The 26,700-nt window shown below is 48.4% G+C and overlaps 1 protein-coding gene across 1 annotated transcript in view; it reads left to right on the top strand.

Annotated features, from left to right (window-relative positions):
* CACNA2D2 (calcium voltage-gated channel auxiliary subunit alpha2delta 2) overlaps window positions 1–26,700 on the top strand; it is a 581,166-nt gene that overhangs the window by 86,349 nt on the left and 468,117 nt on the right. Inside the window, exon 3 of the mRNA XM_065407282.1 lies at window positions 25,742–25,858. Coding sequence (XP_065263354.1) covers window positions 25,742–25,858 — 117 coding nt within the window. The remainder of the gene's footprint in view (window positions 1–25,741; window positions 25,859–26,700) is intronic.

Here is a 26,700-nt window from a genome sequence, read left to right as displayed (position 1 = left end):
GCCGCATGTCCTCGGCTTGCCCTCTGTGCCCCGGGGATTTCTAATGGCTCTTGGGGAGAAGATCCGCTGTCTCTCAAAATCAAAAGTTGCTGAGTGGATTTTGGCTCTGCAGGAGGGCTGGGGGATGGATGGAGGGCACAGGCTCGGAGAGAGGAGGGCAAGGATTGGAGCAGTCAGAGTTGGAGGGTGGGGAAGCTAGGGGGAAATGTGGAGGGGGGAGCTTTTTAATAGGAGACCCAAGAGAAAGCTGCATGCCCACCCTTTCTGCTCCTGATACAGCAGCCTGGTAGCAAAGGCGATTGTGTGTGAGAAACAGCCTGTGTCTGGTCTGAGACATGATGTTCAGAAGAGCTCAGAAGGTTGGGTGCATGCTGGGTTTTCAGCTCTGCTGTGAACCTGGCCGAGTTAGCAGCTGAAAATCCTGCCCCTTGAAAAGCTATCCCTGGTGGGGGAGGGGGCAGGGCAGGCTGGCTAATGGGAGTATGGAAGGCACAGCAATGTCAGGGAGGTGGAGGAGTGATGGGAAGGTGAGGGGCAGCAAGGGCATTGTTGGCACCTGCTACCCTCATCTCCCCATTTCACCCACAGCAAAGTGTCTCTGTATTTTCTGCATGTAAAGGTTGAAGGGTTAGGGCTCAACTAGCAGGTTGAATTCCAGACAGTGCATGATCTTCTGGCAGCGTGTGGGAGAGGGCTTAAGGTGACCAGACAGCAAATGTGAAAAATCGGGACGGGGGTGGGGGATAATAGGAGCCTATGTAAGAAAAAGACCCAAAAATCGGGACTGTCCCTATAAAATCGGGACATCTGGTCACCCTAATCTGAGGGCTTCTCCCCCAAGGGGGCATTGGGTGGTGGGACAGACAAGGAAACAGAGAGGGGGGAGGGATGCATCTCCTCCTGCCCAGCACACATTGCAGAACAAAGTAGCCTAAAATCCAAAGGCTGGGGAAAGAGCGAGTTGACTAGTCAGGGATGACAAGAGTGGCCTTGGGGTGAGAAGGGGGCCAGGGGATTTGGAAGGACTGGATAGCAGTTAATCAGGGATGTAGTAAAAGGAGCCTTGGTGGTGAGAGCCATCCGGTTACTGCCCCCCCCCCCCCCCCCCCGGGTTCAGGTGGTGCTTGTGAGCAGATGGAGAAGTAGGCTGACCCGCTGGCTGCTGGTGTGTTAGCAGAGGGTTGTCTGTGGCAGAGGCTGCAGTGATTGGACCGTGCCAGCAGCATCTCTAGGCTCCACTGGTAAAGTTCAGTGACTCCGTGTTCCACTTGGCATAACGTAGCTAATGAACTTCATAAGCTCCCGGGGCACTGAGAGTGCTGCCCTTGTTAGTGGGTCTCGGCTGGGAGCGGAGCACAGGGGAGCAGGCTGCAAGGCAGGCTGGACCCAGGGAGCCGAGTGCTAGGACTGCTGTGGGGGAGAAGAGGAGCTCCTCTGATGGGGCAGGTGGATAGCAGATGAGCTGATGCTGCACTGTGGTTCTGAGTCCCAGAGGGGGGGAGATGGAAAAGCAGGACCAAGCCCTGTAGAACAGCTCCGTTCAGACCCTGGAATTAACTCTTCTTCCCTTGGAAATTGCATTCCCGTTAACCTTCTGTTTAATTTATTTTAAACCTTTGAAGCCTTTTTCCCTGGCTCCTGTGAAATCGTGAGACATGTCCCCTTTTTTAGTGCAGGGGAAGTGCTGGCACTCAGCTCCCACTGAGAAGAAAGTGCTGGAGCCCAGCGCCTGCCAGTTCCTGCTCACTCTGTGCCCTGATTAGCAACTTGTGCTGGAGCACATCAGCCATGAGGGAAGGCCCCTCAGGGAGTGGGGGGAGCACTGAGCCCTCACCTTCAAGAGACTTCCTGTCTAGTTTATAAATGCCAGCATAGCGCTCAGGCTGCAGTGCCTCTGTGCATCATCCCTTTGCTCTCAGTGCTACTGGGCCCAGGTCCTGCTGGGCACTCAGTCAGCGGATCTCCATCTGCTGGGGTGATGCACCAGGATTGCTATCTGGCTACCATCATTAACCCTGCGCATCCTCTTGAGAGGGAGCCAACGGGACCTCAGAGAACGTTCACAGGGGCAGCCTCAGCCAGTCCAAGTCTGTTCTCGCTTGCCTGAGGCCATCTCCGCGGTGAAGTGTCCCTGAAGAACTGGGATCAGGATGGGGAATCCAGTCAAAATCCCTCCCTGCCCAGCAAGCCATTCTAGAACGAGCAGGACTGAGCTGGACTATGCTCTGTAGGCCCATTATTATTGCTGCACTGGGGTATTTGCATCAAGGACTGGACTGGGAAGGGGTAGTAGGGCCACTTGCATTTCCTTCAGTCCTCTGCACGTACACTTTGGATTAATTATTTTATCTAGAGCATGCTCAGTGCTCCCAGGGCCATAGGGCCTCTACCTGCCTCGCAAAATCAGAACCAGTCTTGTATCGTAGTGCTGGTCTGACAGCCTTGGAGCTTGGTGTCCTTTAGCCCTTGAACAGATGTAGCAGGAGCAGTGGCAGGTTATGCTTTGCTTCTTGTTGTCCCACCAACAGACCTCACTCCTACTCTGAAGGGCGAGAAGGTGATTTACTGCCCTGGCCCATTCAGCTATTGGCCATTCTGATGACACTGTCCCCAAGGAGGCCGATCCGCACCAAACGTGGTGGTGATTGTAATGTGGATCTCAAATCCTACAGGGCCAGTCCCCAGAGCTGTAATATCGCGCTCACAGGTTTTGACCCATCCCACACTGAGATGTGGGGTTTCTTCTGAGGTCACCGCAAGGCCTCGCGGCAAAGTAGTAGCCCGACCAGGCTTCTGAAGGGCTTGCTCCTCCTCCTGTCACCCAAATAGACACCAAAGAACTGGAATCAAATGCCTGTGAATAGTGTAATCCCTGCATAAGGAATGAAATACATGTAAATTCCCACCAGGCCAGTGTGCTAGGACACTTTTTTTCCAGCATCAGCTGCTTGGAGTGGGCTCAGATCAGGCTGTTTCTTCTTTCCTTCCCCCACTTGAAAAATTAAAACAACTCCCCCCCCCCCCCCCCGCCAAAAAAACCCCCATTCCTCCATCCTGACAAGTTTTAGTCAAATGGAGCTGGCAGAGTTGCTGTGGAGAGGCAGGAGAGAGAATGATCTGCATCAGCCAATATTATTTTTGTTGTTCCATTTTCTTTCCAATTTAATTTTCCAGAGATTAAGATCCAGTTCATCTCCACTCGTGGAACCTGGCTGCTCTGATTCTGTTTGTTCTTTTACTCTGTTGGATTTTCCTTTGTCTCTTTATTTTATTTATTTATTTATTTTTATTTGGTTTTAAAGCCCGAGCTCCCGCTGACTTCAGTGGAGCCCCCGGGCCATAAAATCAACGGGGAGTTGTGCATCAGAATTGGCAGCACAAAGTCGCCCAACGTTTGGCCCCTATCCTGAAAAGAGTCGTTTTTCTCCTCCATCTGGTTCAGAGTTGCCAGCTGAAGTGCCTCTTGTGTAACTGTGGCCTGGGAACTAGCTGTTTTTCCCCCATGAGTCAGTCTGGTTGGAGACTGCCAGCCCTGTGTTGCTAACACACTCTTCTCTCTTAGCTGCCTTCTGTGTAGCATTCTGCTTTGGGACGGTGGACACATCTCCCACTGACTCCAGTGACAGTTTCATCCACACATGCCAAGGGTGAATTTGATCCTATGGGCGTGGCAAGGTGTTTGGAGGGAGAGTCCTATCTTTAAGGCTGCAACTAGGAGATGTGATTGCAGCACGTGTAGATGTACCTGAGCTAGCTTTGGAGCTGTGGCAGTATAGGCAGCCCCTGTGTGAGTAGGAACCTGCAGGTGGGGCTAGCCTGGAACAGCTGTCTGTCCTGGTGCAGCTTCACTGCTATTGTTACTTGAGCTAGTTTTGATCCAGTTAGCTTGGGACTGTGTCTACACATGCTGCAGTCTCACCTCCCAAATGAAGTGTAGACATACCCCAAGAGTCAGTACTTAACAGACAATCTAAGTGCATTCATTCCCTGTCCTTGGGGAAGTGTAACTGCTTTATTTGGTGCTTCTTTCCTTCTCATTGGTTTGCAGATGGGAGCTTCAGGCTGTGGGCTCAGCCTGTTACAAAGCAGTTCCACTGACTAGGCTCTCCCAGAATCCCAGCTGTGTATATTGTAGAGGGGCATGTGGGGGCGCCATGTGTTTCTTTTGGGCTCTGGGGCAAGGAGGCTCCCGTACTGGAACGTGGGTTGAAGGAACTGCCCGAGTCCTGACCTCCTCCATGGTCATTGAGGACTGTTGTTCACTGGGCCTCTGAAATAGCCAAACATTTCTATTACTCTTTGCATTCTGCCCAGGTGTTTGGGGTCGGCGGTGACAAATTATGCAGATTTGTCTCCCTATCCCCCCTTTCCACTTTCCATTATCTGCCTTGGTAGAGGCTGTAATTTTATTGCAATTCGCAGCCTTATAATTTTGGGTTTTTTTATTATTATTTTCAAGCTTTTCAGAGACAGCATCTGTGTATCTCTGTGCATTTCATTGTCAGGTTTCAGGTTTCCCACCCTCCCTCCCTGGTTCTGCTCTCTTTTTGTAACTTGCTCATACGGTAGCTAAATTATTATTGTGCACTCAATAAAAATTGCATTTAAAAAGTGATAACTGAAATGACATTTAACGTGGAAAGCACTTAAGCATAATTACACTATATGCATTACATCATTTGGTGTCAGTTATTAAAAATATCTTCACAGTTTTGTTGTTGGAGTCTCGGGGAGGGGGGAATAGCAAGCGTGTATTGGCACTTCATGGTTTCTAGAAACATATTTTTATTTTCTCTGGAGGGTTTTTTGTATTGCTCTTCCACAAGCACAGATCCTGTTGGAGTAGCTGGGCGCTCTTCCACCACTACTGCTCTTCACCCTTCCTGGCCTTCAGTAACTCCTGCTGAAGGAAGCTGTGGCCTGAAGTACCTCATATCTCAACACGATTCCTGCAAGGGTTGGCGTAGATTGGAGCTCCCACACCACGTGGTGCCTCTGCACCATTCCCTAAAGCTCCCCCTGCTGGGAGAAGCTGGGGCTGGAATAGCTTGGAGATTCCCTACAGCCAATGCTCTGTACCATTCCCTATAGTAACTGGAATAGCTAGGAGCCACCACCCCTCCTTCTTCCATGCAGCCAGCACTACTCCAAGCTTGTCTATACACCCCTGCTGGCATAATGTCCCCTTCTCTACAGGAGCTCCAGAGAGGACTGGGACTGGGCAGAGCTCTGAATTCCTATAAGGTCATTGTGAAAAGGGAGAGCCCCACCCTTGCATTGTGAGTTGCAATGGCAAGATGAGACTGCTGGGATTGCAGAGGCATGGAGGGAACTGAAAATGAAGTCAAGGCAACTGATGTAGAATAAACAGTGGATGGGAGCCACAGATCTTGGCATTACCAGGCCAGGTGGATTTCAGAGCAAAGTCGAAACCCATGGATTCACAGATTCCCAGGCTAGAAGGGACCATTTTGATCACCTAGTCTGACCTTTTGTATAACCCAGGCCTTAGCACCTCCCAATAATAATTCATAGAGCAGAGCATTTAAGAAAACATCCAATCTTGATTTAAAAGTGGTCAGTAACAGAGAATCCACCACGACCTTTGGTAAAACGTTCCAATGGTTAATTACCCTCACTGTTTAAAAAATTTGCACCTTATTTCCAGTCTGAATTTGTCTAGCTTCAACTTCCAACAATTGGATCATGTTGTACCTTTCTCTGCTGGACTGAAGAGCCCATTATCAAATATTTGTTCCTCACATAGATAACTAGATTGTATTCAAGTCACCCCTTAATCTTCTTTTTGTTAAGAGAAGGTACCTGGAGCACATACTTCCTGGAGTCATTGTGACGAACTGGGACTGTTCTTAAAGTGGTCTGTGAATGCTGACAGGGGAGTGTGGCTAGGATGGTCTGCATTGGGGGATGGGAGAATGACTGAAGGGAAATACCTGAGCCTGTAACATGAGAACCCAGGAGGGGGCTGGGGCGAGGTGACACCTTTGCCCGGGAAACTGAACAAAGGCTGTGGGAGGGGTCGCTGAAGGCAGAGTCTGGGAAGCTGGCTGGTGTGGTGGCTGGCAGGCAGGGAGGGCTCTGACCTCTGGAGGGGGGTTGGGGTGCCCAAGGACCCCAAGATGGACCTAACTGAGGGGTATCCTGTTGTCTGTGCCTGCAAGACCTGTCTAGGATTGTATTCCCGTCGTCTAAATAAACCTTCTGCTTTACTGGCTGGCTGAGAGTCATGGTGAATCGCAGGAAGCCGGGGGTGCAGGGCCCTGAGTCCCCCCTTACTCCGTGACAAGTCATACCTGGGAATATTTGATGGGTGTTTACGTAAGAAATGCCCACAGCATGGATGGATGCTACTGTATGAGTTGGAAGAGTGGATCGTAGCAGGCAGGGTGAGGAGCGTAGTGGAGGAAAATGGCACAAAATAGAAGAATTCATTTTAAAGAAAGAGGTGATTCAGTTAGATCATTAGACTCCCTCAGAACTTCCCAGTATTTCTAGGGAGACTTGATGCTTTGCTTTTCTATTTTTGTTGTTGTTTTTGTTGTTATGTGATTTGCCCTTCAAGTTAATAAACTGTTAATCACTTTAAAAGTTTACGGGTCATTTCTTTCCAAACATTCTCAGAGGCATCTTGAAGCAGAAATGAAGGTATTTCAAGAACTTGAGCATTTTCCCCCCCTCCTTCTTCAAATGCACACATAACTAGAAACCATGCAGAGGCAGTAATAACTAACGTGACTAGGAAAGGATCTCCCGGAGAGACTGTTCTGTGTGTCTTGCAAGGGAAAAAGGCATGCCACTCTCTCTCTTGTTTTTTGTGTATTTGTCTACTCAGATTGGGGGGAGCAAAAAAAGAGCAGGAAAGAATCCAACTATAAAATTCTCATCAGCTTGACGATCAGTCCCAGCTGGGAATTACCAGGCATTATGTTGGCTTAGTTCATTAGTAGCAATATAAAGAGCATAAAAAAAGGATATCACTACTGAGAACATTTAATTCCTGGAAACGAGTTGATTTTTGTAATGTCATGTGAGCCCCTTTTGAGTGTAAATTATTCTGGAATAACCCAGCAATGGCCCTGGAAAGAAAAAGCGAGAGAGAGAGGTAGTGGTATCCTTTGTCAGCCGGAGCTACGTTGGAGAAGGAGACAGGAGATGGAGGAGGCAGCACTGGAGTTTGCTCATCACCTGAGTTGTGGGAGGGTTTGGAGCTATGATGTTGCCAGTGTCTGGTAGCCTGGCATCACGAAGGCCAGTGAGCTGCATTGAGGCAGGTGCTAAATGATGTCAAAGTGAAGTAGGAGTGAACCGCTTTGCACCAGGGAACTGGGCCAGTGGATGGAAGCAGATTTCTGCTCTTCTAATGGTTCCACACTTAACAAGTTTTGTATTTGTGATTCTCCTCCGTGCACTTATTCCCATTCACAAACTCTTCAGCTTCTAAGATAACAGAGCTGAAAGCTCCCAGAACGTGCTTCTTGCTGAAAACACAGCTAAGCCATGCATAATGTACTTTTTAAAAGGAGGCACTGGGACAGGGCTGCATTATCTCTGCTGTGTTACAGCATGGTATTGGGGAACTTAGCCCCGAAACACATTTACAGTCTATCTTTCCATGACCTCAGAGTAAGGCCATCATCATAGTATCTGAGCATCTAACTCTGCTGTACAGTAGTTTGTTTTCCACTGTGTAGAGAATGTAACCTTCTTTCTCTGTCTCCTTCTGAATCATCTGTGAACCAGTGCAGATTTCTGCACATGGATTTGTTATTTATAACTATTCCCCTGATAGTTTAGACTAACTGTATTCAGCCTATGGGATGGTTATGAATTGTTCACTTCAACTATGTGCTATCTGAGGTGTGGTCACCTAAGACGTATGGCATTGTTTCTGCTCCCTGCTTGGATGAGAAACTTTTTAAATAGTACAGTGGTAAATAGCATATAATGAACAGGGACTAATGAAGAATACACTTTCCGGCATAATTTTTTTGACAAATAATTGGTGCTAGTGTCTTGGGATACTCATTGATCAGCTGAATACTCAGATACATCTGTATGTAGAGCATATTAGTTATCCCTGCGTGCTAATATAGAGTCGCGGAGAAAAGTCAGCCTTGTTATTTATGCTTATAACTTCACATTTGTTTTTCTGTTGTTTGACCAACTAAACTCTGCTCTGATACCGCCCCAGTATCACACAGTCTGCAGGGCTCAGGCACAGCAGCAATAGCTTTGCTGTGGTATATTACAGAAGTTACAGTGCTGAAACCATGACTGTGGTACTGATGCCACATTAGGCTGTGTCTACACTAACAGTTTCAGCACTAAAACTTTAGTCGTTCAGGGTTGTGAAAAAACACCCCCCTGAGCGACAAAAGTTTTAGCACTGAAAAGCGCCAGTATAGACAGCGCTTTATCGCCAGGAGCTGTGCTCCCAGCTATAAAGCTACCACCACTTGTTCGGGGGGTGTTTTTTGTTTGTTTGTTTTTTTATTGCCGGGAGAACTCTTCCCCCGGTGATAAAGCGTGTCTACAATGCCCACGTCACAGTGCACTGCGCTGTAACATGGCCAGTGTAGACATGCCCTCAGAGTGTAGCAGTAAGAACCACTGGTATGGTGATGTGAGTGCAGTACAGAAGCTAGAACCTACATTCCTGACGACATACTCCAGTACATCAGGCAGAATCGGACGGCACTGAGAAACAATGGCATCCTTCCTGGGAAATTGTATTATTTTTAGAAGGAGAGTTTTAAAATGGTATTAAAAAGGAGAATGAAAAGAGCCTGCTACATCACCCTTTGATGTACATCTTGGTTTTAGCTTAATCATCTGATGCATGAAAGAACTCATAACCAAGTTTCCTTTAAAGCAGTTGGAGCTTGCTCAGGCTTAGGCTGCTGCTACTGCTGTTTAGAGTAACGCTAATTAACATTCTGGGCAAAGGAAAAAGAGTGGGAAAGGGAAATGTTTGAGTTTTAAAAGCCACTTTGCTCTTTGGGCACTGTTCGTCTAGGGAGTTGATTTTACCGGTTATTTACCTGTGTGTGTGTGTGTGTGTGTGTGTGTATATCTTGATTTAAAGCTTTATAAGACTGGCATTTGAGAATGTGTCTTGACATGAGTTGGCATGTTTGTTCACATGCCCATCTGCCTGCGCATGCCTTTGTGGTTGTGCATGGATCTGAGGGGTGTGTGTGCGTGCATACATATGGTGTACGTGTAGGGTGTATGTGGGTGTGTATGTATCTGTAGGAAGGTATGTGTGTGTTACATAAGAATGAAGCACATGGCAGGGCTGGTCCACGCTACAGGTTTCCCATCCCCTTGATGACAAGCGAGTGGGAATGAAATTAGAAACTGGTAACATGCTATCGGGAAGGAATAATTTCTGTCCCTGGTTAATGTTGTGCTGGGACAGTAGGAAACTATCCCATACTGTGTATTGGGTCTGATGTGTTGCAAGGCATTTTCCTCAAACAGAGCTCATCCCACGCCCACTCTCCTGATCCTAGAGAGCCAAGAGATGAGGGTGTGGTCTTATAGGCTTACCAAGGGCCCGAGGACACATCCTGTGCTGATGGAAAGCATGGTCTGACTTGAAACATACAAGAGTTTTTGGTTCCTCTTGTATTACTTTTTATGCACCCAGTCTCTTACATCTGGAGACTCAGAACAGAATATGAATACTTTGCACTCACATAGCCCCTTCCATCCAAGGCTTCCAAAACACTCTGCAAACATTAGAGACAATCTCCCAGGGAGGTAGGTCAGTTTCACTATCAATGGGAAAACTCTGCTACAAAGAAGTTGACTTGCCCAAGGGTCACACAGCAAGTCAGTGGCAGAACTGGGGGATCACATCTCCTGGCTCCCCTATATATATGTGCCTTAACTACCAGACTATTACTCCCTGCTTGTGTTTGGAGTTGGATTAAGCTATAAATGAAGGTAGCTCAGCGGTCTCGGTATACTGTTGTAGTAGTTCTTGGGGACATGCAGGGGCAGAACTGAAACAGCACTCGGTGTCACATGCAGGTGTCAAAATGCATCAGCAGAGCTGTGTGGGGAGCCCATTACTGGAATAGCAGCTGGGATTGCAGCTCAGGACTGAGGTGCATTGTGTGTATGTCTGTTTGGGGAGGGCAGGGCTGGAATAGAAGAGTGCTGGGTTGGGATGTATTGGCAAAAGGCTGAGGGAACAAAGGATGCATGGACAGAGTTGTGTGGAGACCTGCTCCTGAAACAGAAGCAGGTGCTGCAGTCAGGAAAGAGGATCATTGTCTCCCCGTTGCACTGTCTCCAACTCCCAAACTGTTTGCAGACCTCATTGGATTCCAGGGTATTAAATGCAGCAAGGACTCTTGATCTGGCTTCTTTTTTACATCTTTGGAAAAGTCAGTTCGTGGTCCTGGTAATCTGTGCAAATGGTGTCAGGTGACTGTAGCAATTATGCTAGCCTAGTAACATGTCCTCATACTATCATCTGGTAGGCAACTCAGAGAAGAGTCGCTTACAGATCACACATGAGGTGTGCCTCTGCAAAGCCTGTGGGCTTACCCCAGCCCAGTATTGGTAAGGGGAGAAACTCCACCAATAGCTAACTCGCTGCTCAGTGCGTGGCGTATGGCTGCTAAGCGACTAAACCTGCTGCATCACTCATATGGACTTGAGAGATTCCCAGCAAACCCGATGAGTCTCTCCCGGGCTTCAGGTCATCTCCTGCCCTTTCCAGATTGGCCCCAGACAGCACAGACTAGTGTGAGGGTAGGGAGGCCCACACGTCACCCCTGTGTGTCAGTCTCTCGGAACTGACCTGTGCTGGGGTTAACCCTGTCACTTGTAAGGCCAGGAAAAGAACCTCATTAGTTATGCCCATCCCCTGGCAGGTGATTAACTAATTGCCTCATTGCTAGGCTGTATAAGGAGCTGAGGGAGCTCAGCAGTGGGTAGAGACCCATGAGAGGCGCTAGGGCATTTCCTCTCCCTAGGAAAGACCAGGGAATGAGACACAAGCCCAGGAGAAGTGGAAGGCTAGTTCAAGTGGCACTTGGACTCCCAGCAGGGCAGATCCTGGGGGGGTCAGTACTGTGACAAGGGCGAGGAATTGAAATTGAGCCTAGAAGGGGTGAAGGATGTTTTGCTTAGGGTTGAGTCCAGGTGGGGCAAGGGACTGTTGGTTTAGAGATGAACCTCGGAAAGGGACTGAGCTGTTGCGTGCCTTGGCTGGAGGTCTGAGCCATAGAAGACCCAGCGAGAGAGTCTAGAGAAGAGACCAGCTGGGACTGGTCATCGCAGCTGAGAAAATGGCCTCAAGAGGGGTGTGAGAGTCAAAATCCCCAAGCCATGTCCGGACAGGAGGGGGCACCTAGAGGCAAAGACGTGGGTTGACGTCACCATTAGGAGTTCGCTGTGTGGCGGCTCACAACGCACAAGAAAACACTGATTGAGTCGGTGTCTTTGTCTTCACTTTGTTTATCTCGTGGCTTAAAAAAAAAAATCGATCGTTGTCTCACTGTGAAATCCTAAATGGAGACAAGAAGCTGGCTGTGTTTACTGTGAGGAAGCTAGGCCCGGTCAGCACTCCCCTTTGCCCACACACCAGTTTACCTCTCAGTAAAATTGAAGTGCCTTGTCCCCACTCAGCTCTCCCAGCAGGATGGATAAGGCATATTAGTAACCCTGCAGTAAAAACACACCCTTCTTGTCAGTGAACACAGGCCCAGTGTTCTCTGGCCTTGGGGTTGTTCTGTATGGTTTGGGGGGCCTGAGGCAGCAGAGAGCAGCCTCCCTCCTAAGCCATCCCTACACAGCGGAGTCCCAATCTGTGTGGAGACCCCGAATAGAAGGTAGGGAAAGCATCATGGAGCTCAGCCTCTTCCTTTCTATGTGCCCAAAGGAGAAGTGCTGGATGCATGGCCCACGCCCACACTCACTGCCCAGGAATATCTCCTCCGCTTCATGCCAAGCCCCAGAGGTGTCTGATGCAGGGGCTATTCGTGTTCAGGTAGACACAGCTAAATGAGGGGCTGATTGAGGGCTGAAGCCACTGCAGGGGGGAAGGTGATTTACTGCTCAACTAAGAGGTCCCCACTGTATTTTTCTCTTTAATTTGAAGGGTTTCCTCAGCATGCTGTCAGGGTTGCGATGCGACAGCTGCACCTGCATTTCCCTGGGAGGCTCCATGCTAACAGTTTGTACACGTAAATAGCACTGAGTGGTATCTTCAGCAGGGTGTTCTGACTGAGGGCTGTGGTTTTTCTCCGATGTAACTAATCTGTATAGTTTCTGACAGCGTGGGGGTCGAGGAGCCAGACGGGGTCGGACATATCACAGAGGGGTGCTGTTTAAGCCCCTCACTCACAGCTCTGCCAGTGCACATTAGTGGTGCACATCCACCAGCCCTGTTGCTCTGTCATGAGATCCAGTGCATCTTGGTTCTGACTTGCAGCATGCCGAGCTAATCCAGTCCTGGGATCGCACACAGCTTTACCAACGTGCCTCAATCCTGCCCCGCAGCCCCCCTTCCTGTTCCAGTCCTACCGCTCTCCCAGTGCCCTTCAGACTTGGTCTGCTGCATCCCCTGCTATACCAGTCCTGGGATCTCACCCAGCTTTCTCAGTGCACCTCACTGCTCACTTGGGGGCCTCCCCGCCCCATATTGTTTCTGGGCATCTTGTGACCAAAGCCGCCTAGCTTTGTCAGATGCCATGGTAACTGGGGTGATGCTTCCAAACAGAGTCTAGGATGGAACCCACCAAGTTTATTTTCCATTTGTGACCTTCATCATAGCTTGAACCCACCCTCCTGAAAGATGCAAAGCCACTAGTCCGCACTGCCTCGCCCGTGTGTTTGAGCTCCCCACGGCAAGGTGACCTAAACCACTCAGATCTTCTGTAGAAATTAATCCTTTATTTACCCTTTTTGTAAACTAGAAAAACATGAGAAAAGCCTACTCTGATTAGTGAAAATTCATTAGAGAGCTTTAATGACGAGGACCTTGTTCTTAGTTGCTAATGGGAGCATTGTCTCTTGTGGGTTCCCAAGGTATTTTGGTGACATTTTGTCATCTTATGGGTTGCTTACAGACAGCATGTTTGATGGGGCTGTCTCATTAGTACTGTTGCCTATCAAATTTCCCTCCAGCACCACTGCACTTCTCCTGGATCAAATGACTACGGATGATGTTCTGAAAACAATGGACAGGAAACGTCATGTTCAGGAGCTGAACTGGGGCTGTCAGCCTATAAGCTAGGAGGTACTGGATAATCCTTGGTGGCGGTCGAAGATGGGACATAGATGGCAGAAATAGTCACAGGTTCAGTGGGGTTTCTTTGGAAATGAAGAACTGGATAATGAATGTCTTTGGCTGATACAATGCAGCCAACTTTCCTGATTTTATTGAGTCTCATGATATTTGTTGCTTTTCTGAAAGCCCCAGCTCCTGGAGTCAGGAAATGATGGGAAAATCTCAGCTTGCATTTAAAAAAAAAAAAAAAAAAAAGTCGATCTCTTGTGGTTATGAGAGAGATTGAAAATGACCCCTTAATGTGTCTAAAACCAGAAAGCAAATAACAGGAACCACACACTTAACTTTTTTAAAAGCTCAGGATTTTTAAACCAATCTCATTATGTGTTTTTGGGCCCAACTCTGTTAATATCACTGGTAGCATGGCCCCACTTGCCCAGATTTTGCTCTTCCTTGCTCCAGTGTAGATTCAGAGTAACTAAGTTGGTGGTGATACCCTGGATTTACATCATTGTAATGGAGAGCAGAATTGGGCCCTTCGTGGCTGCAAAAAGAATGGAAAATAACAGGGGTGGGCATGGAATTCATTTTCTCTCTCTCTCTCTCTCATGATAAGGGCATGAAAACTTTAATGAGGCCCATGTAGCAGAGCCCTTCCCACAAACTGGAGATGCTTTTCTGGCATCTTTCTTGGGAAAGAGCCCCGGTTATTTATTTTAGAGCCAGTCTCATGATAAGGGCCCACAGGTCCCTGGGCTGCTTATTTACAAATAGGATCATCCAATACAAAACAAGCAAAGGATGCTCCTTCGGGGAGGGGGAAGCAGCTGCCCCCTTGCGTGGAGACTGCCCCCTTTATAGATGCTTTGGAAAGTTAGGTTTAGCTGTCCTGCCTCCTTTCCTTAAGCTCCTGAGGGAACTCCTCTGAGTCTTAGCTTCCCAATCCTTTTAGCCATGTTGCCTTTCCCTGTTTGTTATTAGGGTAACTGAGGCAATGATGAGCCATGCTTATGAGGGAGGGGCCCCCTTTGGGGCCATGAAGGGTCTGTACCAGCTGTAGCAAAAGTTCTGTCTCCCGAGTGTCTCACCTTGGGACGGAGCTCCCCTGGCGGGCTGTGCAGTGTCAGTTAAAGGGCCAGAGCAGAAAGAAGGCGACTTGGAGGAGGCTAGAGAAAGGAAAATAGACGGTTAAGACTCAAGGCAGTGAGATGAATGGCAGATGGGGGCAGCCACATAAACACACAATGGGGAGAGCTGGGGAAGCAGAGAAATTGCCCACCTCAAACTGTTAACTTCTTTTAAGCCACTGCCGTCTATCCTCAGTTGGACTCCATCTCCTACTCCTTGCTTACCTGATCCACACACCCGCTGAAGCTGTCATTCCCTGCACAAAATTATGCTGCCTAATTGGGCTTCCCACTCCCTTCTCCAGCCTCTCCAACCAAGCACCTCCTAATTCCACATGCCTCCTAAACGGACTCTGGTGAATTCCCTCCTGTTTTCACCCTCCCCCCACCCCTTCCCCCAGAGTGGTCTTAGCTACCTAGGTCAGGGATACACACTTAACCACATGACAGGATGAGGGGATATTAACTTTCTGTTAGGGTTAAGTAGTTAAAACAGCAATTCCAAGGAATGTTCTAATTTAAAAATACCTAAACATGGAAGTAAACCGCTAAGGGCAGGCAGATCAGTATTCAAACACTCCCATGCAGTCTTGTAAATAAATGTGTAAGTATAAAGTATCCTAAGGCCTATTTGAAAAGCCAACCTGATTACAAATACCAAAAACTAGATTAGTTTGGTACTTTTCTAAGAGTTTATCTGTGCCCACGAGCTGTGGTGGTTTAACTAAGGGTGGGCGTTTACTCAAGTTAGTTAACCTGGTGCCAGCTCCTGTGCGATCACTGAAATAGATTTAATCCTTGCTTATGTTGATATAAGCAAAGTCAACAAGGAATCAACCTCCGCTAAATCAGTATAAACCATGTTAATATCAGTTTGATTTGTCCACCTAAGGATTTGCATTGCTTTAAAAACAACAAAAACAAACAAAAAAACAACCCACCGCACACCTTTTAGGTCAGGTTTTGTACTGGGATAACTATATTGGTGTGGACTCAGTGATACTGGTATAAAGGTGCTTTATACTGGTACAGCTTATTCCTCTTCCCTTACAGAAATAGCTGTTCCTATATAAAGCACCTTTATGCTGATATAGTTGAACCTGCCCTAGGGGTGGCTGTATAGTTCTGACTATACCTGTAGAGTTAAAGCAAGACAATTTGTGTGTGTGTAGACAAGGCCTTAGTTAAATTGATTACACTTTTGTGGGTAGACTGCTCTTCATTTACCCTTAGCCAAGAAGTCTGTGGGATTGATTTCTAAGGCTCTAGGAGCTATGTCCCCGTTAAGATGGCTAGTGGACAGAGTGTGTTTGGAATGTGCAGTGTGTCATACATGGGTAAACTTAGGCTATGTCTACACTACAGCTTATGTCGGCATAACTTATGCCACTTGTGGGGGGTGAATAAATCACCCCCCTGGGCAACATAAGTTACACCGACAGCGCTATGTCAGCGGGAGAGCTCTCTCCCGTCATCTTAGAACGGCTGCATTAGAGAGCTTACAGTGGTGCAGCTGCACTGCTGTAAACTCTCTAGTGTAGCAGTACCCTTAGAGCTCATGTGATCTGTCAGCATGTTTGAATATTATCTCTGTTCCTGTAGGTCTTCTCTTGTATGTGCTTCACTGGAGCATGCTTCAGTGAACTTAAGCCCCAATCCTACCATGAGCTCTGTGTGGGTGGGCCCTTGTTGACATTGATGGTGCATCATGGGGGAATCAGGCTCTGTCTGGACAGAGCTCATCTCAGAATCGGAGCCTTACCATCGTCACTTCTGTTTGTTTGCTTCGTTATAGCTAGCTGTCCCTGAGGAGCAGATTAACTACATGCTTCCCTCTACTGCTCCTGTAGCAATGTTGCAAAGAACTGCTAGGACAGCTGCTTTTTTATTATTAAATAGGTAGCGGGAGCAAAGGTGGCAGGAAAGCTGCTTGCCTGGAGGGAGAGGGAGATGGGATTTAAAAATGTCAGGTTCTCTCTTCCCTTCCTGCATTATCCCTCATGCACATCCCACTGCTATAGGAACAAGGGTTCTTACTGGGGGCATGCTGGAGGTTTGGGGGCATGGGGAGGGAAAGGGTGACTGCAGGTCCATCCTCCAGACTGGCTTCCTCCCAGCATGCAGCTCCTGAGTCAGCAGTATGTGCCTCCATCTAAAATCGGCTTATTGCTCCCCCCTGAGATCAGGGAAGAGTCAAGATCCCAGGGCAGCAGCATCAAGGGCTGGCAGGCTCGCTGTGCTACTGCAACTCCTGTGATAATGGTTCTGATTGAGCCGGCTCTGAGGAGCAGCGTGCATGGGGCATGATGTGCCCTGTCCCAACCAGGCTGCAGCACCGTAACTCCCTTGCTGCTTCCTCCCCTCTCCTGCCTTTCCTCCTCTTGGCTCACTTCTCTCCTTGCTGCCTCTATTGCCTTCCCTTTACAGCCTCTTCTAACCGCTCTCCCTTCCCCTCCAGCTGCCTCTTCATTGGGTTGCATCGCCTCTTCCTCTGCAATGATGTATGCTGTCCTCCATGTAACATGCTGAAGACAGCGCAAATTGTCCCGACATGCTGACAGCAAGGCCGGTGTCATTCTTATCACTGCCTGCTTGATTATCCCTGATGCTGCACAGAAGCTGACATCCTGTTAATGTAATATAGACACCACAGTGATTATAATCATAGCATGAAATATAAGCACCAGGCGATGAAATTTAAGAACAGTAGGTGCAGCAGGGGAGTGAGAGTGAGATGGGAATCTGGTTCTTTATGTCTCTGCTTGCAGCATTGAGCAGTCGCTAAGCTTGGGGAGGATCTGAAGGTTGCAGGCCTCGTCCAGGTGCTGTGCTCTTTGCTCAGTGTGGAATAGTCCATTTGGGCTTTTTTTTTTAACTATTGATTTGCCTGATAACTTTTTTACTAAGCTGCCTTTTTATTTTTTTTAAGGGAGTCCCTGTGAGTGTTGGAGTTTGGGCAGACGTGCTCCCTTACTCTGGAGTTCTCAACTCTCTGCCCCTGTTGGAATGCTCACCCTTCTTCTGGGAGCCCTGGCCAGACCAGGAGGCAGGCCCACAAAAATCATGAGATAGGCTTGAAAACATCGTGACGTTTTGTAAGAACGAGAAATGTTGGGTTCTTTGTATTTGCCTTCTGGATTTAGAACATGTTCAAGCTTTTTCTCTGTAAGCAAGTGGGCTAGAATCTTACCTTTTTAAAAACAAACAAAACCCAAAGCTGAGATTTTCACACATTCATATGACTCCAGGAGCTGGGGCTTTCAGAAAACAACCATGTATCACAAGACTCGTGATAAAATGGCTGCAGTTGGCAACTCTGCAGTTGTATATGCCCCATGAATGGCTTGAGCGCTGAGCACTGGCAAATCTTTGACACCAGTGGGAGCTGGGCTGCTCTCTGGATGAGGTGCTAACTGAGCACCATGGGGTGAGGTGGAGGAGAAGGGAGCTGAAGGGGTGTTGGTGCAGTAGTTGTCATCCTGCCTGCTGCAGAGGCCAAGGTTAGTGATGGTTCTGCCCAGGACAGGCCCAGCAGAGGGTGTTTCAGGATCCCGCTGAACACCGCATTTCCATGGAGCAGCACCAGCAGTGGGAGAAGCCATTGCTTTCACACCATATTGCCTTGCATAGCATGACAGGTTGCAAGCTATCCCCTAGTGCATGAGGGGCAGGGGCTTTGCTTTCCTTTCCCCTGAACCCCTGTGCTAGGGGTAGGGCCCTCAGCCCCACCCTGTGTTACAGTGCAGCTGGCTTGAGTTCCCTGGCCCAATCATTTGCACGGTGGAGGCGGACGGCTGGCTGGTGTGGGGATAAGGAGATGATCCTGCTGCTTAGACCTCCTAGGAGCAGAGAGAGTCCAGGGGAGAAGGCACAGAGCTGCCCAGGAGCCAGCAGCATGAGGTTTCAGATATGGGAGGAGTGAGAAGCTAGGCTCTTTGTGCTCCCTCTCACACCCGGAATAATTTGTTGGCCCAGGAGAATTCCCTCCCTTCCCCCATCTAAAATCTATTGGCTCATCCTGGGATGGAGCAGAGCTGTCCTAAAGGCCTTGAGAAGATCAGGGGAGGGGGTCCAGAGGAGGTGCAGTGACCGGGGGGGGGGGGGGGAGGCGCTGAAAGAGCAGCTCTTAAAGTAGGGGCCAGCCAGTATTGGCTGAGTGCAGGAAGGACAGCATGAACTGTGTATGTTCATATCAAGGAGACTGCGTTAATTAGGGCTGGGGGCTGCATGAGTTGAATTTGGGGACAGCCTGAGCAGGGTCTGCCCTTCCCACCTGCCTTACACTCTCCCTCTTCCTGGTGCCCCAAGAGAAGCTGGAGCAAGGACCTCCCCTCGCTGCATTCCAGGCCTCCAATGACCAGCCTATGGCCCATGTGTATTTTGGTGCACATTGGGCTAAAAGCCATAAATTATAGCCTTTATTTTTTTTTTTTCATGGCATAGCATGGCTTTCAGGCTCTTCTCTCACTGTGAGACTCAAATAAACCAGGTTTGCAACCTGGAACAGGTTAAACCTGTGTTTGGGATGACGTGTGGTGTTGTATTGAAAACTGCATTAAAATTAGAAGCTATCACTTTAATTTGTAAGGGGTTTTCTGATGCTGCTTGCAGGCTAGGGCCCTCTGTAGAGAAACGTGGTTTGGGTCTTTCAGCACAGTCTGCAAGGAGCCAGCTTAGAGGAATGAGGGGTGAGTTGTGTCTTTCTGTTTTAGGGAGCAGCCTATTTTCTCTCTCTTTGTTTTGGGCTCTTGGGTGTTAGGGTTCTGAACGCTAAGAAATAAAGTAATATTACGTTGCTACTTTCCAGTGAGAGTATTTGTTTTTATCTAACTTCTTTGTGTGTATGCCATAAACAGAACAGGTGGGGGGCTGTTAGAGTGCAAACCTGGTTTGATTCATGCAGTGAGAAGACAGCCTGAAAAACTAGCGTTTATATATAATATATATATATATAAAAAAATATCTGTAATTTTATAGTGCAGCATGCAACAAAGTCCAAGTGTTATGCTCTTTGGCTGTTTGTCACACACTGGCAGGTGTGAGAGCTGAGATGGAGCAGCCTCATAGGGAGGCAGAGAGGGGACCCCTGAGCTTTAGCAGGTAGAAGTCTGTGACTGCTTTTACTGGAACTTCTGAGTTCCAGCTCTGAACTTTACACCAAAAGAAACCCAGTGACCGTTGTGCTCACGCTGCTGGCATGATGTGTGTTCGGGCTCAGAAAGGGGTGAAGAAATAGTTGGGTTTGCTGACAGGTGTCCCTCATTACACTGATGAACCCAGTCAGCTCTCACCTCCTGCTCTCCTGGTGCACAAGAGGTTTTTCAGAACCAAGTCAGAGTCTGCAGGAAGGACTTCCCCAGGGAGGGAGAGAAGGGCTGCCTTGGGTTGGATTCTCACCATTATTCATGAGGAGAGTGAGTGTTCTGACTTGTACGCTCTGTTGAACAGTGAACAAATGTAGCCCTGATTGGGTGTGTGTGTCTTCCTTTCCCAGTGTAACCGTTGTCCCCTATGGTGGGGGACCCTGGCCCTTTTGCAAGGTTTTTTGCTGTATTAATAATTTGCCAGGTGTTGTGGGGAAAAGAATTGTATTGATAAGGCTGAGTGAGAGGAGATTGCCCTGTAGATATTTCAGAGCCCATTAGGACTTGGGGGGGGGGGAGGGGGGGGAATCTGTTTCAAATCTCAATTTGTCTGTTTCTAGCCTGTCTTTATCTTTAATGAAGACAGCAAAAGTCTGGGAGCTCCCCCACCACCTCGACCAAAACTGCACTAATCCCACATGTGCCTGTTCAGGATAAGGTGAAATGCCCTGTGCCGGCAGATCACTATAGTTTTTCAATAGATATTCAGGGCTGTCAGTTCAATGGATTTCTAACGGGGCAGGAAACAAAGCATGGCCTCCAGCCTTCGCTCCGTAGGCCATGAGTCTGTCCATTCTAACCAACTAAGTAAGGTTGGATGGGCCATTTGGTGGTGGTGAAATCTCCAGGAAGTACCTAGTGCCAGAGGAAACAACTCAGCGTTCTTCTTCCTGAGTTGTTGACTGAACCCCCCGGCTGGCTTTATGGGGCAGTTCTGCCACATAGAATGAGCACCCCAAAGTGAGGGTGTTGAGCCTGCTGTCCAGGTTTAAAGTGCATGTCGGGTAACTTCATCTTGCAGACTCAGCTGGATACTTCATTCTTCATTCCCTGTGCTAATGTGTTGTGTAGTGGTGCCATGGGCTGCTGTGCACTGGAGTGATGTGATTTCCATACCCCATGTCCCTCACTGGCTGGTGTGAGGGTTTATCCCTGTTTGCGAAGAGCTTTGGGTGAAAGGTGATAAAGAAGGCAGAGCACTACTCAGAAGCTTCCATTGCAGTGAAGTTTTTTTCCCCCTTCTTGATTCCTCCTCCCAGGTGTGTCTGCCTCTGGAGTGTGCTGTAGGGAACCTCTTTGCATTGGCTGGGAGATGGTCAAGTTGGTCCAGTGAGTCTATTCCACCTGTAACGTCGTGGTTCTCTAATGGACTCTTTCTTGAAGTCCATGCCTTATTAAATATATAATTACATTATTCTGCACAATGGGTTCTCCAAGGAGGTCGCAAGCAGATATCGGGGAGCATGACCATCCTGTCTATCTCAGACGGATAACTGGAGCAGGGTATTGGTTATGTCTGAATGGGAGAAGATTCCAGGGGGTCCTGTTATAGAAAAGGTGGAGAACCACTGTTCTGCGCGAACGTTGAAGGGGCCGCAGTACTGCACCTTGCAGTAGTTAGTCCAGTAGTCCAGTCCATTACTGTAGAATACTTGAGTATTTCAAAGTAGCTTCCCTTTAGTGTCTGACAGCAAAGCTGCCCACTCAGAGAAGAGGAGGCCAAGAATTGATGGCAGCAGCATGACTAAGGTTGCCAAGGGAATTTTGATCTGTCATGGATGCCCAAATTGCCATGGGAAGCTTTGTAACAGAGCTGAGGAGGGAGCAGCTGTCAGCTTCAGTATGGCAGCCCTAACTTCCCTGGTGCTTTGTATCTTCAGAGAGCTCTGTAAATGCTAAATAATGCTCCCAGATCCCCTGTGAGCTAGGCCATTACAATGTATTTTTCACTAGCTTCATTCTCAAAAATGGCTGGACTATTTTGACTGAAATTTTCCAAAACTGTTCGGCCCGAGGCAGACACTCAGCATGTACATGTAAAATTTCAGCTCAAACGATTAGTTTGGCAAAGTTATACACATCTGAAAAAAAGGTCTTATAATGGGAAGTGTTGGGCAACCTTAACAGGCAATGCTACCACCCCACCTGACTTTTTTTTTTTTGGTCACCCTCTCTTTGAATTGAAATGTTCTCATTAACCTAGATAAACTGATGGACAAAAAGCCTGCATAGGCCTATAGCTGCAGAGGGTTTGTGATGGGGGCCGGGGAGCATTGCTTGATTTTTATTATTTCCCCTCCTCCCCCGCCCAGAATGTGTAGGCACAGTTTCTGGCTGTAACCAATGGGAGCTGATTTTCCGTTTCATAATAGGAAAACACGAATTTCAGGATGCCCTCTTTATCCAAAGCTTTCTCCTTGAAGATTGCTCCTCTTCTTTTGCTTCCCTAATTGCTGCTGCTCAGCTGGAGGTAGCGTGCCTTCAAAACACATTATTTTGTTATGCTGTTACTTACCAAAGGAAAAAAGAGAGTGAGGGAGAATATAATTTATGTTCAATTTTCTATCTTTAACCCGTTCTGTGCTCGGGTGAGATTCTTTCCCAGAATAGCATCCATTGCTATCAGCAGCACACACCTTCCAGCCTGCTGGGACCCAGCTGTGTGACAAGGACCTGAAATGAGGGGTGCTCACAGATTATTCATGCAGGATACTTAAAATGTCTGTGGGATGCCTCCTTTTATTGTAAATAATTCTCTGTTCCCCAGATCCATGAATTTTTATTTCCGATGTCAGTAATTTCCAACAATAAAAGCTGTGGGGACACCAGATTGGTATGGAACATAGGATGACTTTGGGGCCAAAGTCAGTGGGTTCCTGAGAGGCACAGACTTATTGAAGCAGCTGGCTCTGAGGGGTTAGTTTCTAGGGCAATCCCTCCTGTCTTTCCTGTGAACCACGTGGCTCTTCTCACTGGGTCTCCTCCTCTCTCAGGCTGGTGTCTTCTGATCTACCCGGCTATTCCTTATGGGCATGTGATTGCAATGGGTGAGGCAAACAAATCACCTCCCTGGGCCTCTGCTCTGTGGGGTACTGGAGCACACTTCCACTCCCTGCGCCTACCAGCCCCATTCTTGTGAGCCAGTAATAAAGAGAAATTGACAAGAACTTTCCATAGGCGTCAGAATAGGGGAGTCTTGCAAATTTCAACATGCTGCTCCTACTAGTTAGAATGGAGCTGACAGGCACATCGGTGGAGGAAGATTGTTATTCCATTTGCAGGGAAAGCTGGCACCCAGGGTAACTTGCTTGAAACCCTGACTCTTTGGGAAGGACGATATCTCTCCCATAAGTTCTGGGAGCAGAGCCTTGTGTGGAGTGGTATTTCTGGATGAAAGGTCAGCACAAGGTGGCTGTTGTCAGGAATACACCAGCAGCGCAGAAGAAAGGAGAAATCGGGCACATCAGAAATAGCTTGGGCGGAATGACAATTACAGCAAGGGTCTGAGAAAACAAGGCTGGAACCTGTGGGCTAATCCTGAAGGAACTCTGGAGAGACTATCCGAGAGGAGAAGAACATCTTTTTCCTTAGCCTCAGAAAGCACCAGATGCAGCCTCTGCTTCTGTAACCATTTGGGCCACTGGGGGAAGGTGGGAGGGGGACCATGGAGGGATTCAGTATTCAGACACTTTAAATTCACCTCTAGCTGCCTTCAAATTATCAGGAGCTTGTTGTTCACTGAGAAACTGCTTCAGCTCAGATTTTCAGGGAAGGGGTGGAGGGGATGGAAATATCGAAGGAATTTTTCCATGGGGTTAGTGTCTGCATCCTTCTGCTGGGCTGTTTTGCAGGGGTACTTTGAAGATCGCCTTAGAAGGGTAATACTTTGGTGGCCTTCCCTGTCCCTAAATAGTAGCATTGGGCATATTATAGGAGTTGTCTCTGCATTAGGCCTGGTGCAGGAGCTGGTGTTTGTCCGATTAATTAAACGTGTTCTTTGCTTTCTGCTGGTGGAGCTGGAATACAGAGCAGGAGTTCTCATTCCAGCCTCTTCAGAGAACATAGTGCTAGTGAAAGGTGTCAGCCTGGCCGCTCTGGTGACCGAAGCCCCCTGTTTGTACACACAGTGCTGCCTGAACAGTGGCAGCGCGAGCTCCCTCCAGTTCTCACCCCCTGCCAATTTACAGAAGTGTACATAGTGTTTGTCATGCTGGATCAGGGCATTGGCCCGTCCACTGGGATCCTGATCCCATCACTAGCCTCTGGGAAGTGGAGCCCCACCTCACCCGACCCTGAAATACACCTATCTAGTGGTGTAGTGCAGTGCGTACAGAACACTACCATCCTGTCTCCAGGGCATGCCCTGAAGCACCAGCTTTCATTGCTCTGATCTAGACCTGCGTTACCACAAATGCTCCTGCTGGTCATAGAGTTATCCCCTCAACGGAGAAGAGATTGTTTCTGTCCCAGCCCATCCTTAATCCTTCCACTGAGGCTGCCAGCGCTGGGCCAGGTCTAGTAACTTTCATGATGTGTTTTGTCTGCTGGCGAGGGACCTGGGCTGAGACTCCCTGCGTGTTGCACACAAGCCACCACAGACGTCTCAGATGGATTACAGTAGTGCCTAGAGGCTCATCCCGGGTCAGGCCCCGTTGGGCTAGGCGCTGTATAGACACATAGTGAGAAACAGTCCCTGCCTTGAATACTCACTGTTGCTACTGATTAAATCTAGATTTGAATTGATGTCTGAAAGGCGAAGACACCTGAAGTGTGCTAGATGGTTTGTAGGCAGGTATGAAGACAGAATTGCCTGCCCCAAAGAGCCTGCAGTCTTGTACACGGGACGAGGGGGATGAGATGCTGAGCAGTGCACTTGAACAATGATGCTGACGTTGTGGTCTGTGAACTCCAAGGATTCAGATTTACTTGGGTGATTTTCTGCTGTCTGGTTTAACACGCCTCTGATGGGAGACCTAGGGCTTACAGGCTTGTGGGAGGATGCCTCTTAATTAGGAGAGGGAAGAGGTATGGCATGCCGTAGGGGGACAAAGGGCATGAGGCCATGTGGGGAGGTCACAAAGTGGGGGCAGTTATTTATCTGGCTTGGGCAGAGGCCAGGGGGTAGGTACTTTGATAGAAATGAAAGTCAGTACCTTGTTATCAGTGGCACTGGAAACTGTCATGCATGGAACTTCCACCGGCTGTAGTGGAGTTAGTCACCCTAAGGATTGCTGAGATCTCCCATGTTTCCTGCATAATTTAAGCCTCCTCCCCTCCCTGTGGAGATGAATGAGGGTTGTTAACTCTGAAGCCTAATGCTGACCATGTCAGTGTGGTTATTAATGATTTCACTGATTGTTCTAGCACCAGCTTCTGGCTGGTGGGACAGATCAATCCCCAGAGTGGCTCCACTGGAAGTGCAGTGGGGTTTCCTCGGGGTTGAATGTGCTTAGCTAGAGTGGTTTCCATCCATGTGAAAGAGCATGCTGCAGGAGTAAGGCTGCAAACTTTAGAAACCCAAATGAGTAGCTAATTGTATCAGGACTTTTTTTTACCTTCACCCCAGGGCAACTTCTCTCGCCCTTCTCTAGCACAGGTCGGCCAAATTCTAGGTTTACTGGGGAAGTCCTAGGTTTTATCCCAGTTTCAGTCCGATCTGGCTGGTTAACCTCCCCTCTGCCCCCTGCTGACTCGGCACTGGGCGGCAGTGCCGTAGGCTGACAGCAGATAGCACATGTGTCTATTGAACTATGGGCCCTGGGGGGTGGCAGTGAGCTCTTCTGGCAGTTGCCTGGTCTGGTGAGTGAGATTTGGAGTGTGGATTGTGACGGGGGTCTGGGGACATCATTTAGACACTGAAAAATGGGTGAAAAAATTGGGGAGGCCTTGACTGCATTGCACATTTGGGTCACCAGAGGGGTGTGCGGCCATTGCACTGGGATGTCTCAGGCATTGTGGGAGGAGAGGCCCTTAATGTGTCTGCTGGAGAAGAGAGGAAGCTGGAAAGCCCAGAGGGATGAGCTTCAGACCATACCCTTGTGCGCACCTTCCTTGCGTGCTAAGCCTCCCAACTTCCAAATCCCACAGCCCCATCTTACCCATGCAGAACAATCCCTTGGCACTGTAGGGCTGGGGTAGCTGTGTTTCTCATGCCTTTATGTAGTGATGACCGTCTCTGTTCCTTTTATTCCCCTTACTAGATCTACAATGACAACAGGAACCTGTTCGAGGTCAAGGAGAATGTCCCCAAGAAATTAGTGGAGAAAGTGTCGGGAGACATTGAGAGCCTGTTGGCCAAGAAAGTCCGGGCTTTAAAGGTAAGGGGCCTGCCTGGTGCATTGGTCTCTTGCGGTGTGTTTGGGGTCTGCGCGAAGGGATGATCCCGGCGGAATGGTGTGACCTTGCCAGCAGAACACGGTGACATGCTGTCTCCTAGGCACTGCATCTCTTAGGGGTTGCATAGCTTAACGTGAATATTTCTGAAAGGGTGTGGAAGGCACATGGGTTGGTAAATTTCAGCAAATCTCCAGCATAGAGGACTTTTCAAGTAAAGTGTCGTCCTTGGTCTCAGGATAACTGCTACGTGTGCTGCTACGGTTAGAGACGTTGGCTTCTGAACCTTTCCAGTGTATTCTCCCCGGCTGCTGAATGGGGGAAAGTAACTCAGTTCCTTAGCACAACTTACGAAAAGTGTTACCGAGAGATAGCTTTGGCTCTTTAAGAGGCTGCAACCTGAAATGCTTGCATGCCTGTGTCCGATGGTCCGGATGGACTGTGCGCATATCCTGTGATACAAGTGTATGAGTTGTCCCCTTGGGCATCTGTGTAAGTTTCCAGTCTCACTTCCCATTTTGTGTCATTTTCTCTTTGAGTGAGCTCATTTCATTAGTGCTGGAGCAAGATAACCTGATCACACTGCCATGTCATCTGAACTTGACCCTCTCTGCGATCATGTTCAGCATCTGGAGTTTTTCTGCCGCTCTCTGTAAGTTTAGCTGAGGAAACAACAAGGATTTTATCTCCGTGTAACAGAGAGAGCTTGTGCCTAGGTGAGAGTGAAGCTGTTTCATTTATTGGAACTGTAGCTTCCTCTGGAGTGCTTGATTTTATGAAACTTTGTGTGGTGAAGTTCTGCACCTGGGAGCACAGTTCAAGTGGC

Source organism: Emys orbicularis, chromosome 7 (genome assembly GCF_028017835.1).
Source record: "Emys orbicularis isolate rEmyOrb1 chromosome 7, rEmyOrb1.hap1, whole genome shotgun sequence".
In the NCBI taxonomy this organism is placed as follows: Eukaryota; Metazoa; Chordata; order Testudines; family Emydidae; genus Emys; species Emys orbicularis.
The sequence above is the reverse complement of the archived record's forward strand: the minus strand, read 5'-3'. Positions and strand labels throughout refer to the sequence as shown.